Raw genomic sequence first — 15,169 nt, 5'->3', positions numbered from 1 at the left:
TAGAAGTCAGGGTAATCCCCAAAAGAGATATATCATTTTGCCTAGAAATCGGAGTGTCACTGAAGATAAGCATAGGAGCAGAAGAATCCTTTTTGCGAGATATAAGACAAGACTGAGTTTTAGAAGGGTTGAAATCAACTAAGTTGTCTTTGCCCCACTGGAGAATTACCATAAGATCGGCATTTAAGGAATTGGTAGCAGATTTTCGAGAAGTTGAAGCTGATTGAGCAGGACAAGGTTTCTCAAAATGGAAAGTTGAATGCAATGTGCTATCATCGGCAAAACTATGGATAGGATTTCCAGTCAATGGAAGAAGGTCATTAATATACAAGAGGAAAAGAGTGGGGGAAACAACTGAACCTTGGTGGACACCGGCATTAGTGGAGAAGTTAGAAGACAGAGAGCCATCTACCATCACCCTCAGTGAGCGATCAGAGAGAAAACTGGATAACCAATTACTAAAAACAGTTGGCAAACCATAAGATGGAAGCTTGTTTAGAAGACCTTTATGCCAAACACGATCAAAAGCCTTTGAGATGTCAAGAGCAACTACTTGTGTTTCACCGAACCTTTCCATTGAATTAGTCCATAAATGGATAACATAAGCCAGAATATCACCAGTGGATCGACACTGATGGAATCCATACTGGCGATTGTTGATCAGATGGAAGGTTTCTAGGTAGTTTAAGAGTTGGCGGTTAATTGATTTCTCCATTACTTTAGAAAGAGTAGAAGTAATTGCAATGGGACGATAATTGGATGGGAGAGATTTGTCACCCTTTTTAGGAACTGGCTGGATATGAGCAAATTTCCAAGCAGATGGAAAAACACCTTTGGAATAAGAAAGTGAAAAAAGGCGGCAAAGAATAGGAGTAAGTTCAGGAGCACAGGTTTTGAAAACAAGTGGAGAAATACCATCAGGACCTGGAGCTTTCTTAGCATCAAGATTCATCAAAATCCTTCTGATATCCTTTTGATGGAAGACCACAGGAGGCATTGAATGGAGCGTGTTGGGAATGGTGGGAGGTGTTTTACCAAGATCATTAATACATGAGCTGGAAGAAAAATGGGATGCTAGCAGGTCAGCTTTATCCTTGGCTGAAGTGACAACAGAACCATCGGGTTTGGACAGAGGTGGGAGCAGAGAGGGACAAAAGTTGCGGCCAATAGCTTTGGCAAGAGACCAGAATGCTCGGCTACCATTAGGGCAAGAAGCAAGTTTTCTACTCTTAGCCTGTTCAAACTCTAGTTTGGACTGATTAATAACTCCTTTACAATTGTTGCGTGCTTTGGTGTAGGCAGAAAATGAAACTGAAGAATTAGAAACAAGCCAATTACGATATGCAACATTCTTCTCTTGGACAGCCTTAGCACATTTATTGCAAAACCAAGGTTTAGATAAAGGACGAGATTTTAAAGTGGAGTGTGGGATAAAGGATTCCATTCCTGCAAGAATAATTTCACTGACACGATCTGAGCAAATGATGACATCAGAAGTTTTGAAACTTCTGATGTCATCATTTACATGCAAAGTCTCGCAGGTCATCCCATTTTGCATTCTTGTAATGCCAAACAACACGAGGTTGGGAATAGCCATGAGATAAAGGTTCCATTGAAGAAGAGACAATCACCAAGTTGTGATCTGAAGTGCCTAAAGGACCTCTCACTTCGACCTTGTACTTAGAAGGGTTGTTTGTGAGAAAAAGATCAAGTGTATTGGCTGTATGATTAGGATTGTCCGGTATTCTTGTAGTTAAATGAACAGTTTGTGCTAGGTCATTAGTAATCGTAAAAGCCTCAGCATCTCGACCTGCTGGGTCAGTGTGAGTAGAAAACGGAAGCCAGCGGGAGTTGTGAACATTAAAATCACCAAGGAAAATTACCTCACTGTTAGGAAAGTTGGACTGGAGAAAGTCAAGTTGCAAAGAGAGGAAATCAAAGAGCTCCAAGTGATTATTTGAGTTGGGAAAACAGTAGAGACAACAGATGAATTTAACACAATGAGGTAGAGATTTTAAGCCAGAGAAGATCGAAAAGAGGAGATTCCAAATTACCAAGTCTCTGACAGGGAATATCAGAATGGACATATGCACAAGTACCACCTTTGAGGCGAAAGGAATCATACAGCGAATAATTTGGGCAACTGAGATGAGCAGTATTTGAATCAACCAATAACTGAGATTCTGTCAGAAAAAGTACATGGAGTTTGTCAGACTGTAAGTGGAAATGGACGTGGTTGAGATTAGAATTGAGACTACGTATATTTGTGAAATGAATTAGGAAATGTTTGGGAGGTTTAGATCTTTTCGCAGATAAGCTTGCTCTATTAGTTTGACAATTCATGGTGTATTCAATAGTAAGAAAAAGTGGGTAGGACATGCTGTATGGAGTAATGAAAATTTTGGATATGGCGTACATGTGGTAAGAATATACCCAGATCCTTGACATAACGTGGCCTCGACAATGCTCCCCGCATACACACTACTCGGACTCCCCCCAGTCACTATCTGCCAGAGTATAGGTAGCAAGATTATACACTAGCTGATCCGGAAGCCTCCTAGAGAGTTACCAATAGGTTCGGTCCGGTGTACTAACTAGCGGCCGGCCTGTGAACACCGTTTTAGAGCTGTACCCTCGAAATGTGAGGAATATTGGATCTCGCCACGACATTCATCATAACCTCAAAAGTCATCAATCATACTGCATGGTGGAACAGATAGGGAAGGGATTGACCGGAACTTAGCTCTAGAGACTAAACATGGGTTCCACTACTTCAAGCCTCCAATAAGCAAAGTGGTGGTATTTCACCGGTTGATGAGAGTTATCTACCACCTAGTACTGCCTGGTAACATAGAGGGGCGGTGTACCTCCATGTGGTGTGGGTGCCACACCTCAACCCCTGCTTACGTTGGTTCACACCTGGGTGGTCACCCACCATGTACTTGTGCATGGAGGTTATACCCAGGATTACTAACAGTGCAAGCAGAGGATTTTGCTGTCACAGACTGTCCGGACTTCGCCGAAATTGGGTCCACTTGACTTGAGTGTCACCCGAATATCAGTTCCATCAGCGTTTTAGACTCCCAGGTAGCAAGTACAGCTTGTCTGGCATATCTGAGAGAATGTCTGTGACAATCTCAAGGACCAAAGGTGTGTGGCCTGACCATTGCCTTATACAAGGGAATAATCACCTCCTTATCCCTGCTAGAAAAATTCCTGTATATCATTGACAATACACGATGAGCTACTCTTGCAGCCCGTCTGCACTGCTCAGAGAACTTCATATCTGCCTGCACAATTACCCCCAGGTGCTTTTCATTCTCTACCACTGTCAGCGTAGTACCACAGAGTTGATACGTTGCTCTGGGGTTGCTGTTTCCAATATGTAGTACTTTACATTTGTCAATGTTAAACTTCATTTACCACCTCTCAGCCCATCTGCTCAACCTTTCCAGATCCTGTTGCAGTAGCATAGCGTCAGTAGTGTCCTTAACAACCCTGCCAACCTTTGTATCTTCTGCAGACTTGGACATTAAGCTTGATATACCATCATCAATATCATTTATAAATACAGAAAACAATAAAGGACCCAACACTGAACCCTGAGGGACTCCACCAATAACATTAGTCCACGATGAGTAGTGTCCATTGATTACCACTCCCTGTCTTCTCCCCTTCACAACCCCTTTATCCATAGCAGCAATTTGCCTGCAATGCCATACTGCTCCAATTTGTGCAGCAGTCTTCCATGTGCAACAGTATCAAAAGCCTTTCTAAGATCCAAGTATATAATATCCAAGTTATTCCCTGCATCCAGCTCTTTTGTGACTGCATCATAGTATCAAATCAAATTGGTCAGGCAAGACTTCCCCTTAACAAAACCATGCTGTGTCCGAGCTATAACTGAAGTCTTGTCTAGATGATCCTGCAGTGCTTCTTTAACCAGTGCCTGCATTAATTTTCCTGGAACAGAAGTTAAACTCACATGTCTATAATTACTTGTGTCAGTCTTTGATCCTCCTTTGTTAATTGGGGTCACATTTGCACATCTCCAGTCTATGAGTACCTCCCCTGAGTCCAAGGAAGCTCTCATAATTATGGCTAAGGGTTTGCTTACTTCCTGTGCTGCCTCCTTTAATATAACTGGATAGATCCCATCCACCCCAGGTGCCTTTCTTGTGTTTATCTTCAACAATTTCTCCTCAACTTACTCTCAGTTATTACAAGATTATCTAGCTTACTGCCAGAGTTGAATACACCTCTGCCATTCCCCTCATTGAATAACTCCTCATGTGTGAATGTCGATGCAAAATATTGATTTAGTTTGTTAGCTACCTGAGCAGGATCATCAACAGTTGAACCATCGATATCAAATGGATCAATCTGATTCATCCCCTTCCTTCTAGAGTTTACATAAGTAAAAAACTCTTTGCTGTTTTTCTTTGCATCCTTTCCCAAAGATTTCTCATAATCTGCATTTGCCGGCCTAACCTCCTTTGTGACTTGGTTACAGACCAGCTTATATCTATCATAGGCTTCTGTGTAACGTGTTAATTTATATGTATCCCATGCATTTTCCTTCTCTGCCATGTGTCTCATTAGTTCATCTGTCGTACATTTAGGCCTAAACCTTGAACAATATTTCTTAGTTGGTATGTAAAGCCTAGTAGCTTCCAAGATTAATTCTTTGAATGCTTCCCATTTTGAATTTGCTGTTGGTAACATCATCAGTTGGTCCCACTGTATAGAATTTAAATACTGTGTCACACCATCGTAGTCTCCTTTACGAAAGCAATAACCCTTCCCTTTACCCTTGATGGTAGTTACCTCTTTGATTAAATCCCACTTGAGCACACTGTGATCACTGCCACCTAGTGGTTCCTTTATCTGCAGATTCTTAATGCATGAAGAATCACTGTTGATAATGAGATCAAGTGTATTACTCCCTCTAGTTGCCTCCCGAACATGCTGATGTAGAAAACAATCATCCAATAAATCCACAAAAGCCTTGCTAGTGTGTGAGTGACCAACCCACAAATTCCAGTCAATATCTGGGAAATTAAAATCCCCCATTATAAGTTTCTCTGATTTACTGGCCCACTCTATTTCCCTGTGCAGTTTCTTATTATACTCATCAGAGTCATTAGGCCTATAGCACACTCCTCTCAATTTTGATCTCATAATGCTTATGTCACACCAAACTGACTCGACACTGCACTGTGCAGCGATGTTGACTGGCTTCACTTCCTTGGATTTTATGTGTTTAGCATTAGCATTAGTAGAGGCATTTGATGCAAGAAAGCAAACTTATGCAGCATCAGCCAAAAAAAAAATAAATATATAAAATAAATAAATAAAAAATAACCACTTCCACTTCACCCCTCTGTTTGTTCGAAATACCTGTCCAGCTGAGCCTTAAACTTATTTAGGCTATCAACTTCCACAACAAGGGATGGAAGTCTGTTCCACCAACCAAGCACCCGCTGGCTAAAGGCAAATTTCCGCACGTCTATCCTACATCTGTCTTTCCTCAATTTGAATTTATGCCCTCTCAAGTGATTATTCTGAGCAAGAGGAAGAATCCCATCAGCATTGAGCATGCTCAAACCATTCAAGGCTTTATACACCTCTATCAGATCACCTCGCTGGTGCCTAGTCTCCAGACACTGTAATTTGCAAAACTTAACTGTTTTGCAAATTACAAACAAAAAAAACTGTTTCTTAACTAATAGCATAACCCCTCCTCCCTTCCTATCCCGTCTATCCTTTCTGTAGACATTATACTCCCCAAATTCCAGTTCTGCATTCCTTATATCTGTGTGACACTACGTCTCTGATATCCCAACAATATCCGTCTTTGATGCTTCGAGCAATACTTTGAATACTTCCCATTTAGAGTTTGCTGTTGGTAACATATCAGTTCGTACCACTGTATAGAATTTGGAAACTATGTGACACCACTGTAGCCACCTTTACGAAAGCAAAACCCGTCCCTTTACTCCTGTTATAGTTAAATATTTAAGTAAATCTCACATCAGTACACTGTGGTCACTTCCACCTAATGGTTATTTTTTCTTCTGATTCTTAATGCATGAATAATCACTGTTGCTAATCAGATCAAGAATATTACTCCCTCCAGTTATGCATGTTAGAATACACACTAACAACAACCATCCCAAATTCAGTAGAAACTTATCTTTACTGATGACCTCACTATATCTAATCACTCACAAAATATGTACTCCATTGAAAGGAAACTCCAACTATCAATAAATAAAACACAGTCATTGATGTTACAGAATGGTTGCTGACTATCTCCACAAAAAGCGTTTGGTATTCACTTCTACAAGAAGCAAAAACTACACCCTAATCCTAAATTGCCTCTAAGAAATCATGTTATTCCAGTCAATGACAATATTAGATTCTTAGGTTTAATATTAGATAAGATATTAAACTTCCTGAAACACATACAGCATGTATGAACTATTTGTTTGGAGAAAATGAATATCCTTAGATTGCTTTCTGCAATGTCATGTTGAGCTTACCGATACTACCTTCTTCACCTGTATAAAACCATAATCTGATCCCGACTAGAGTACGGTGCACCCATGGTGAGCGCTGTGAATATTTTAACAATGGGCTCGCAGTTTTTCCAACTTTTTACCGAGTAAATTTGATCAGTCACGGAAGTGACGTCATCTGCGACACTTACCACACTCGCACTACTAGTAGTATGATTAGAACGCGTGACACATATTTTGTGACCAGTATGATATCTCGAGTCAGGGGGTGGACAGATGGGGCTTATTACTTCCTTAATCATGTGTATAAGTGTATGTGTATAATGTTCCTAAGTCTATCTTAAAAAAAAAAAAAAAACTTAAAACCTGGTCGTCATGCCTCTCCTTACAGTGATACCTGGATACAATAGTATCTGGAGTTCTAATTTTTTTGAATAATATGACGTCACGATCATACTTCCTGAAGTTACTACTGCAGTAAGTATGATTGCAACAATATAAGTATTTGTCATATGACTGCAACAATACAAATATTTGTCAATAATTTATTTTTTTTTTGTCTCGCATTTTCGTTACATTCCATTGTTATGTGCCCCTAACAGCTGTGTAAAAAAAAACTACAGCCATCATCAACCCACTGAAGGATGGAAGCCTCCTCAACAATTCATGTTGAGGCAAATGGACCATAATCTGCCATGCTGGTCCAGTGCTGGTTGGCAGATCGACCGTATTTAGCAGTCAGGGGCTTGAACCCCAGTCTACTCAAGGAGCGTGTGCTACTGCACTCCCGCTCCTGACCACTCGGCTACGGAGGCCACTTCAACTACAAGATCGGTACTTCAATCAATACTATTTTCCAGAGACATTTAGATACATTGCAATCGCAAGTATACATCTCTTACTTTAGTTATCATAAATCCATTTTATCTTGTCTTCCATAAATTATGAAAGATTAATAAGATATTTACAATAAAAAAAGCTCTTTTATTTCGTAATCAATATATACAAATCAAAATACCTAAAAGAAATGTGAAGAATGTTTCACATAAACCATCTACCGTGCGTGCTCGCCACATGTGCAACTTTTTTATTTGTCTTTTTTTTTTAAAAACTAGGAAAATATAATGGATACATTTTTTCACAATAAAATTTTAATATTGCGAATAAAAAATAACATGAAATATTTTCCATATCACAAATAACATAAAACCTATCACAAAACATTCCACAATATAAAAAATATTACATAAAAAACAAACTATCCTAGAAAAGGTACACAAAAATCACAGATTACGTGAAAAAAAAATTATTACACAAATATTCAAGAAAAATTTATTCTAAAAATTGCCATATACAATTTACTTATTTATTAATATTTGTTGTTGATCTTCTGCTTTGCTTAATAGCTGAGCGATGATTACAGAGGAATGATTTAACATAACGATCCGGATCAAATTGAAGCAATGCTTTTTCCATTTAGATGTATGGTCATCATAATCTGCAATGTGTTTACATTATTCATTCATTCACATAATATTATTCATTACGCTGAAAGCTCGCTCAACTTCAGTACTGCTAATCGCAGTGGTTTCAAAGATATTTCTGGCTTTCTTAATTGAAAAGGGAATTTTGATTTTAAAGATTGTCTTCGACAAAATCTCTAAAATCATTAATTTTTATTTCATATTTTATCAGAAAACTTAAATTTCTTATTCGGTTTTCACCATCTTGCCACAAGATGAAAGTTCTTTCATATTCCATGATTTTAGGTAGCATGTGTTTAAAATTTCTTTCAATTTCTCATCGTCAATGGTATCATTATTTTGTTGATTTAATTTAAAATCACTCAGTTGCATTAATAACTTATCCTTTAAGGAAAAAAACAATTAACTATATAATATCGGTGTAGATACACCATAGGATAAAACAATGCATTTAATAACTTGTCACGAGGTAATTTTTTAAATGTTCTTACATTCGATTTTGATTCCTTCAAATTCAGCAGTGCGTAGCGCACGCTTCTTGATTAGACCGGGGTTCGAGCCCGTCACCACCAAATACGTAGGATGCGGAAAGGTCAGGGAATGACCACCTCATATCCTGGAGCAATATGGCCTTAGTTGCTAATGCTCCTAAAAACCAAACAAACAAACATAGTGAATCTGTACAGCTTCTGAAAGGTAAGAGAGCTCCTGCAGGATGTCGATCATTAGTGCTAAATGGTTAAGAAATTCCAGATTTAAAAGTTGATTTAATAATCCAGAATATTTAACTTCTGGTTCAAAATGTTTGCACAAATCGGGATAATTCCTCCAACCCACAATTGCCGTCTGCAAGCTACAAGCTGCTCATCGTAGCCTGAACACACAACCAATCTTTATAATTTCCACATCAAGTTTTTTAATATTCATCCTTAATTCGCGCTGGTTTTTTGAAGATTGGTGATATAATGCATACAGTATTTTTTTTTTTTTTTTTTTTTAAATTATTGCCTGTATGCCATTATATTTTAGAACATTTTCTACACAGTGAAAGCCTCAACAGAAATTTCAAAATCTGCCAACATTTCATCTTCGTAAAGTTTATATAATATCTTAGTTGCCTCAATCCCCCCCCCCCACGTTGCTGCTGTTACTAGTTCTTTGAATACTGTGTAAAATGTTGAATCACATTAATATTCAGCTACTGTGACCATGTAAACATAGACAGGAGAAATTTACTGGCGGGTGTGGATCACTCACTTCTCCGAAAAACATATGCCTGTTTGTTGAAGTAAAGTGGAACCACAACATAGGTTGACCAGAGGCTATTATCTGTGTCAGGAATCTTCTTAATCCTCCGGCTATGGAAAGCATATTGACTAGCACGACTTCTCAGTATGTGACTGCATAGGTTTTAGGGACACCACTAACATTGCAAAATGGTAATCCCTTTCACCCTTAATTCACACTTTCTTATTGCCTAAAGGCCAGAGGTGACTGTAATTAAATCTAAGATGAAGCAATTTTAAAATGCATAACTGATGGATTGCACCATTAAAATGCTGGGGATGGGGCCCTGCTTGCCCCACCATAATTTCGGCTCTGGATATTCAATGATTGCATTCAGGATTTCATTTGTAAAATATTTTTAATTTATAAAATGATTGTCTCAACAATGGGCTCCCACGAACCCACAATGGCTCACCACTGGGTTCACCTGTATATGACAGCTTGAAAATCAGCATTACAGATCTTCAATACCATTCAACACAGCACTTAGAATAGCTCTAGGTGCTTTCCGAATATCACCAGTCTATAGTCTATATATTGATGCACATGAACCTCCATTATCCTTTTGGAGACAGATGCTGCTGCTTACGTACGCAGCCAAACTTCAGAGTCTTCCCTCACATCCCATCTGGCCTTACCTATTTAACCCGTCTTTCCTAAATTTCTACAGGAATAAATCAAATGAAAATAAACCTGCTGGAATCAGACTGAAGGATGTTGCACAGAATTGGAGTGTCCTGCTAGACAATATCCACCCAGAAATGGAGAAATGGAGCCACTATGGTCCACATTCAAACTTTTTTCGGAAGTGGGGAAAACAGGTGCTGGACAATCAATATATACATTCAGCTCATGCATCAGCAAACACACGCTGTCTGGAAATATATACTGATGGATCCAAATCTGATAGAGGTTTAGGTGCTTCAGTGGTTCTTCCCACTTGTGCTATCTCTGAAGAACTTTTCCCTAGTTGCAGCATTTACACTGCTGAACTCCATGCAATAAAAATGGCTGTTGAACACGTCAACAACAGGTCTAATGAAGAGATAATAATCTATACCGATTCCTTGAGCACAGTAACTTCTTTACAACATAAATTTCCAACTATTATGAGAACTTCCTTGGACTCAGGGGAGGTCCCCATTCTGATACATTTGCACACTGGAGGTGTGCAAATGTATCAGAATGTAACCTGGAACACAAGTTAGCTTAACTTGTGTTCCAGGGAAAATAATGGAATCACTGATTAAAGAAGCATTGCAGGATCATCTAGACAAGACTGCAGTAATAATTATGACACAGCATGGGTTTGTTAAAGGGAGGTTTTATCTGACCAAATTGATTGCATACTATGATGTGTTCACAAAGAAACTGAATGTCAGGAATAATTTTGATATCATATACTTGGATTTCAGGAAAGCTTTTGATACTGTTGCACATGGAAGACTGCTATACAAATTGGAGAGGTATGGCATTAATGGTAAGTTGATACAGTGGATAAAGGGATGGTTGAGTAGGAGATGACAGAGAGTGGTAATCAATGGACACTGTTCTTCGTAGACAAATGTTATTAGTGGAGTTCCTCAGGGTTTGGTGTTGGGTCCCTTGTTGTTTTGTATATTTATCAGTGATATTGATGAAGGTATATCAGGTTTAATGTCCGAGTTTGCAGAGGATACAAAGGTTGGCAGGGTATGACAGTAAAGACAGTATGCTACTCCAACTGGATCTAGATATGTTGGGCAAATGGGCTGAGAAGTGGCAACTGAAGTTTAACATTGACAAATGCAAAGTACTGCATATGGGTAGCAATACCCAAAGAGAAACCTACCAACTGTGTGGTACTACACTTAGGGAAGTGGAAAGTGAAAAAGACCTGGGGGGTAATTGTGCAATAAAATATGAACTTCGCTAAGTAGTGCAGGTCTTGAAGTCAATGATATATAGGAATTTTGCTAACAAGGATGTGATTATCCCATTATACTAGGCTATGGTCAGGCCACACCTAGAGTACCGTGTACAGGTCTGGAGGCCTCATTTTAGAAAGGATGTAGAGTTGCTAGAACGAGTACAAAGAAGGGCAACAGAATTGGTGAGGGATGCTCTTACTAAGAAAGGCTGAATTTCTGCAAATTGCAGCACCTGGAGAATAGGCACCTGCGAGGTGATCTGATTGAGGTGTATAAGGCCTTGAATGGGTTCAGCAAGCTGAATGCTGATGGGATTCTTCCTCTTGCTCAGATTAAGAACCTGAGGGGGTACAGATTCAAATTGAAGAAAGACAGTTTGTAGAATAGATGTGCAGAAATTTGCCTTTAGCCAGTGGATATTTGATTGGTGGAACAGACTTCCATCTTTTGTTGTGGAAGTTGATAGCCTAAATAAATTTAAGGCTGAGCTGAACAGGCATTTGGAACAAATGGAGGGGTGAAATGGGAGAGGTTTTTTTTTTTTTTTTTTTTTTTTGGCTAATGCTGCATAAGCTTGCTTTCTTGCATTGTATGCCCATGCTAATGCTAACACACATGACCTAACTTGTTTCATGCTGATTTCAAATATGGGAAATTTTTCAGCCTCTATAGTTTTTATCAGATTTCTAGCTTTGTATTTTCATAAATATAGTGTTAAATATTATCTTTCAGAAAAAGCTTATCATGTAAATGTTTAGGAGATATATGATTGTTCTTTTGATTATTATTTTCATGGATTTGAAGAAAACCTGTTTAGAAGGAACTGATGTTAGAATAGTGTAAATTTTTTGTACATATTCTTATTTCTTCTATAGATTTCAGCAGTGTTGTGTTAATTTTCATAAATTTTGTTTTGTAATACATATGTATACCTTCAATTTTATTTTCTTTCTTCTTACCTCAGCATGCCTGTCCATTTGGAAGAGGGTTTTAGTTTATATATGTGTGTTGATAAACTAAATCAGCCAAAGTTTCTCTGGCAATGAAATTTTTAATGAACTTTAATATTTCAAATGAATATTTTGATTAGTCAAATCTCTCGATTACCTCACTCAATTATGTCCATCACTACTTTAAACATACTAGTGTTGCACTGAAATGGATTTCAGTTACGATTTTAGAATTATTATTAGACAATTAGAGAATTATTACAAAATTTTAGTGATATTTTCTAGGTACTTCTCCAGCCATTTCATTACATTCTTCAGGTTCCAGGAAAACAAATAAGAACCAAATTAACAAAGGTAAACAGAATTTTGAATTTTTTCTTTATATATACAAAGTGCAATCAGTAAATAAGGTTAATTTTATTAGAAAAACTCATTTTCTTACAAAATAATGGAATGTAAGAGGTGTGTCCAGAAAGTAGTGATCCACTGTATACAGCAACTTTCAGATTGAGGAGAGCTGCCCGATGACAGAGTCATACCATACGTAGCTTGGTTAACACACAGATACTAGTTTATTTATGGTGAATGCAATATATTGCTAAGCACAAATTTTCAGTAAGCACACCTGTAAAAACCTTATGGATAAAGTCTTAACTTGCAGAGAAAATGTTATGAATCATCAGAACACAGCAAAGTGGTGATATTCAGGGAAAGGAAGGCATGATTTTCATAATAAAAAAAAAAACAGTTTAGTCAAAGTACATAAGTGTATTATATTTTAGGCATTTTAACAAATCGTGTGTGTGTGTGTGTGTTAAACAGTAGTGTTTCTTGTTACACTACACCCTTGAAACTGTGGTGCGTGAAAAGTTCAGGGAACTGCCGTTTCAGAGACGCTTTGTCTAGCACATCTTGCACCTACTACCATGCCACGTTCAAAGTCTGTTAGATCACTCCTTTTCCCCATTCTTGCTATGGTTTGTACGCTTAAATGGTACAAGAAAGGTTCTGCTGCATTGATATTCACAACTATGGTCACGTAACTGGCAACATTGTGGGACAAACCATTTGTGCGCACAGCAGGGGTGTACCTAATAAAGTGGCAGCACAGTGTATACATATAAAATTACTATGGTAAGAGTATAATATGTACTATATAGGTACTGAAAGTGTATTAAAACATAGGCATAACAGTATACAGCTGGCCGTAAGGCCAAAAGATAGACTGATGTGATGTTCAATCTACTACTGATGGCAGGCGCCTCCATAGCCAGGTGGGAAGGAGCAGCAGTGCGTAGCATATGCTTTTTGATTAGACTGGAGTTCGAGCCCGTCATCACCAAATACGGAGGATGCGGAATCAGGGAATGATCACCGCATATCCCGGAGCAATATGGCCTTAGTTGCTAATGCTCCTAAAAACCAAACAACAACAACAACAACAGCACTATTGATGGCATTAATCTGATCTGACATAACTTTTACATTTATTCCAATTTTCATAATAGATTAAATACTAATTATATATATATATATAGTGCTTTTTTTGTAAAAAAAAAATAGGTGCCAGTATTCATTCTTTGGTATCAGGAAAAATTGAAAATTAAAAGGATATGAAAAGTATTCTGAAAATTTTCTTTTTCCTGATATTGTTATTTTAGTAGTAATGTTTTTAGAATAAGAACAACCAATTAAGTGTATTAATGCACAGTTTATTAAGCAGAAATTTATTATTCAAGTATATAAAAAAATAAGTAAAATGTGAGTAAAATAAGTAAAAAATAACGCAAGTAAAAATAATTTCATAATAAAGTTTTTGTAGAATATTCCAAATTTTTATTAAGTTCTCATCCAACGCCCTATGCCAAGGGTCAGCAACCTTTTTTGAGTGAAGAGCCATTTTTGATCTAATTGAAAAAAAAAAAAAAAAAGAGAGAGAGAGAGAGAGAGAGAGAGAGAGAGAGAGAGAGAGAGAGAGAGAGAGAGAGTGAGAATCCGAAAAGCCGCACCTCAGCTCAAGCTGGGGGGGGGCGCAATGGAATAGAGTGGGAAGGTGTTTATTAAAAATATATATATATTTTGAAATATTATTTATTAATACTGAAAAAACGTAACAAACATCCAATATCAAAAACTGAAAGAAGTCCAAATGCAAATATTTTCTATTTTTATATATGGTTCCCGTAAGCTACTCCACACATCGAACACAATTTGGTCTGCATTTTAAAGTCATCTATTGCCGTCCATTTGTGTAGAATTGCAAGGGCAGCCTTTTGCCTTTATCTCCAAATCCTCAATTTCAGTTTTAAGGCATTTTAGTCTTGCACTCCACATGTCCTTGATTTTTAAGTCCTCTAACTCCATTTCAAACTGTGCATCATATGAGCTGTAAAGTTAAAGAGCCACAGTTACATGTTAAAAGAGTTGCATGCGGCCTGCGAGCCGCAGGTTACCGTCCCCTGTCCTATGCTGACTTCTTTTCTTCCTCTTTTTGTGTCGGTTGATGAATGACGTTTCCAAAGCGGCCACTAATTGACATATTTTGCTGGATCGAAGCGAGTCAGCGATGGACATACAATTTTAAGAAACAGTGAAGAAACTGTTTTTGTCATCAACGAAGCACTGGTTGGGCTGGCAATCAGATTCATTTGTGAAAATCCTTGTTCACATTCACTCGATGAAATTGGTATTGTATCAAATGCTTCAATTCTTCTGAAACCTTATCTCAATTAGGTATCCCCGAAAATCACAAATTGCATCTCTTTCATTTAACTGTAACCTAATTGACAATTTTCTTCACTTTCACCAAATGCCAACAATTCATGTTTAAAAGAATTAATACCTTTGTTGTCCTCGTTTTCCTTCTCTCGTCATCGGTATTGTCACTAGTTCTTAATGAATTTTTTCTTTTCTTTTTTTTTTTTTTTTTTAAACTGTCCAAAATGTCAGTGTCATTCGGATATTCAGCTACTGTGACCATGTAAACAGAGATAGGGAAAATTTACGGAAAAATGTGG

At 37.8% G+C, this 15,169-nt stretch overlaps 1 protein-coding gene across 4 annotated transcripts in view; it reads left to right on the top strand.

Moving 5' to 3' along the window:
- The window catches only part of qm (geranylgeranyl pyrophosphate synthase quemao), a 262,140-nt gene that overhangs the window by 68,760 nt on the left and 178,211 nt on the right, over nt 1–15,169 (top strand). For all 4 annotated transcript variants that reach the window (XM_090379637.1, XM_090379639.1, XM_090379638.1 and 1 more), the window contains exon 3: nt 12,438–12,506. In XM_090379637.1, the coding sequence (XP_090235763.1) occupies nt 12,438–12,506 (69 nt within the window). The remainder of the gene's footprint in view (nt 1–12,437; nt 12,507–15,169) is intronic.

Source organism: Mastigoproctus giganteus, chromosome 8 (genome assembly GCF_048544385.1).
Source record: "Mastigoproctus giganteus isolate SK-2022 chromosome 8, ASM4854438v1, whole genome shotgun sequence".
Lineage (NCBI taxonomy): Eukaryota > Metazoa > Arthropoda > Arachnida > Uropygi > Thelyphonidae > Mastigoproctus > Mastigoproctus giganteus.
This window is presented reverse-complemented; position numbering and strand designations above follow the sequence as displayed.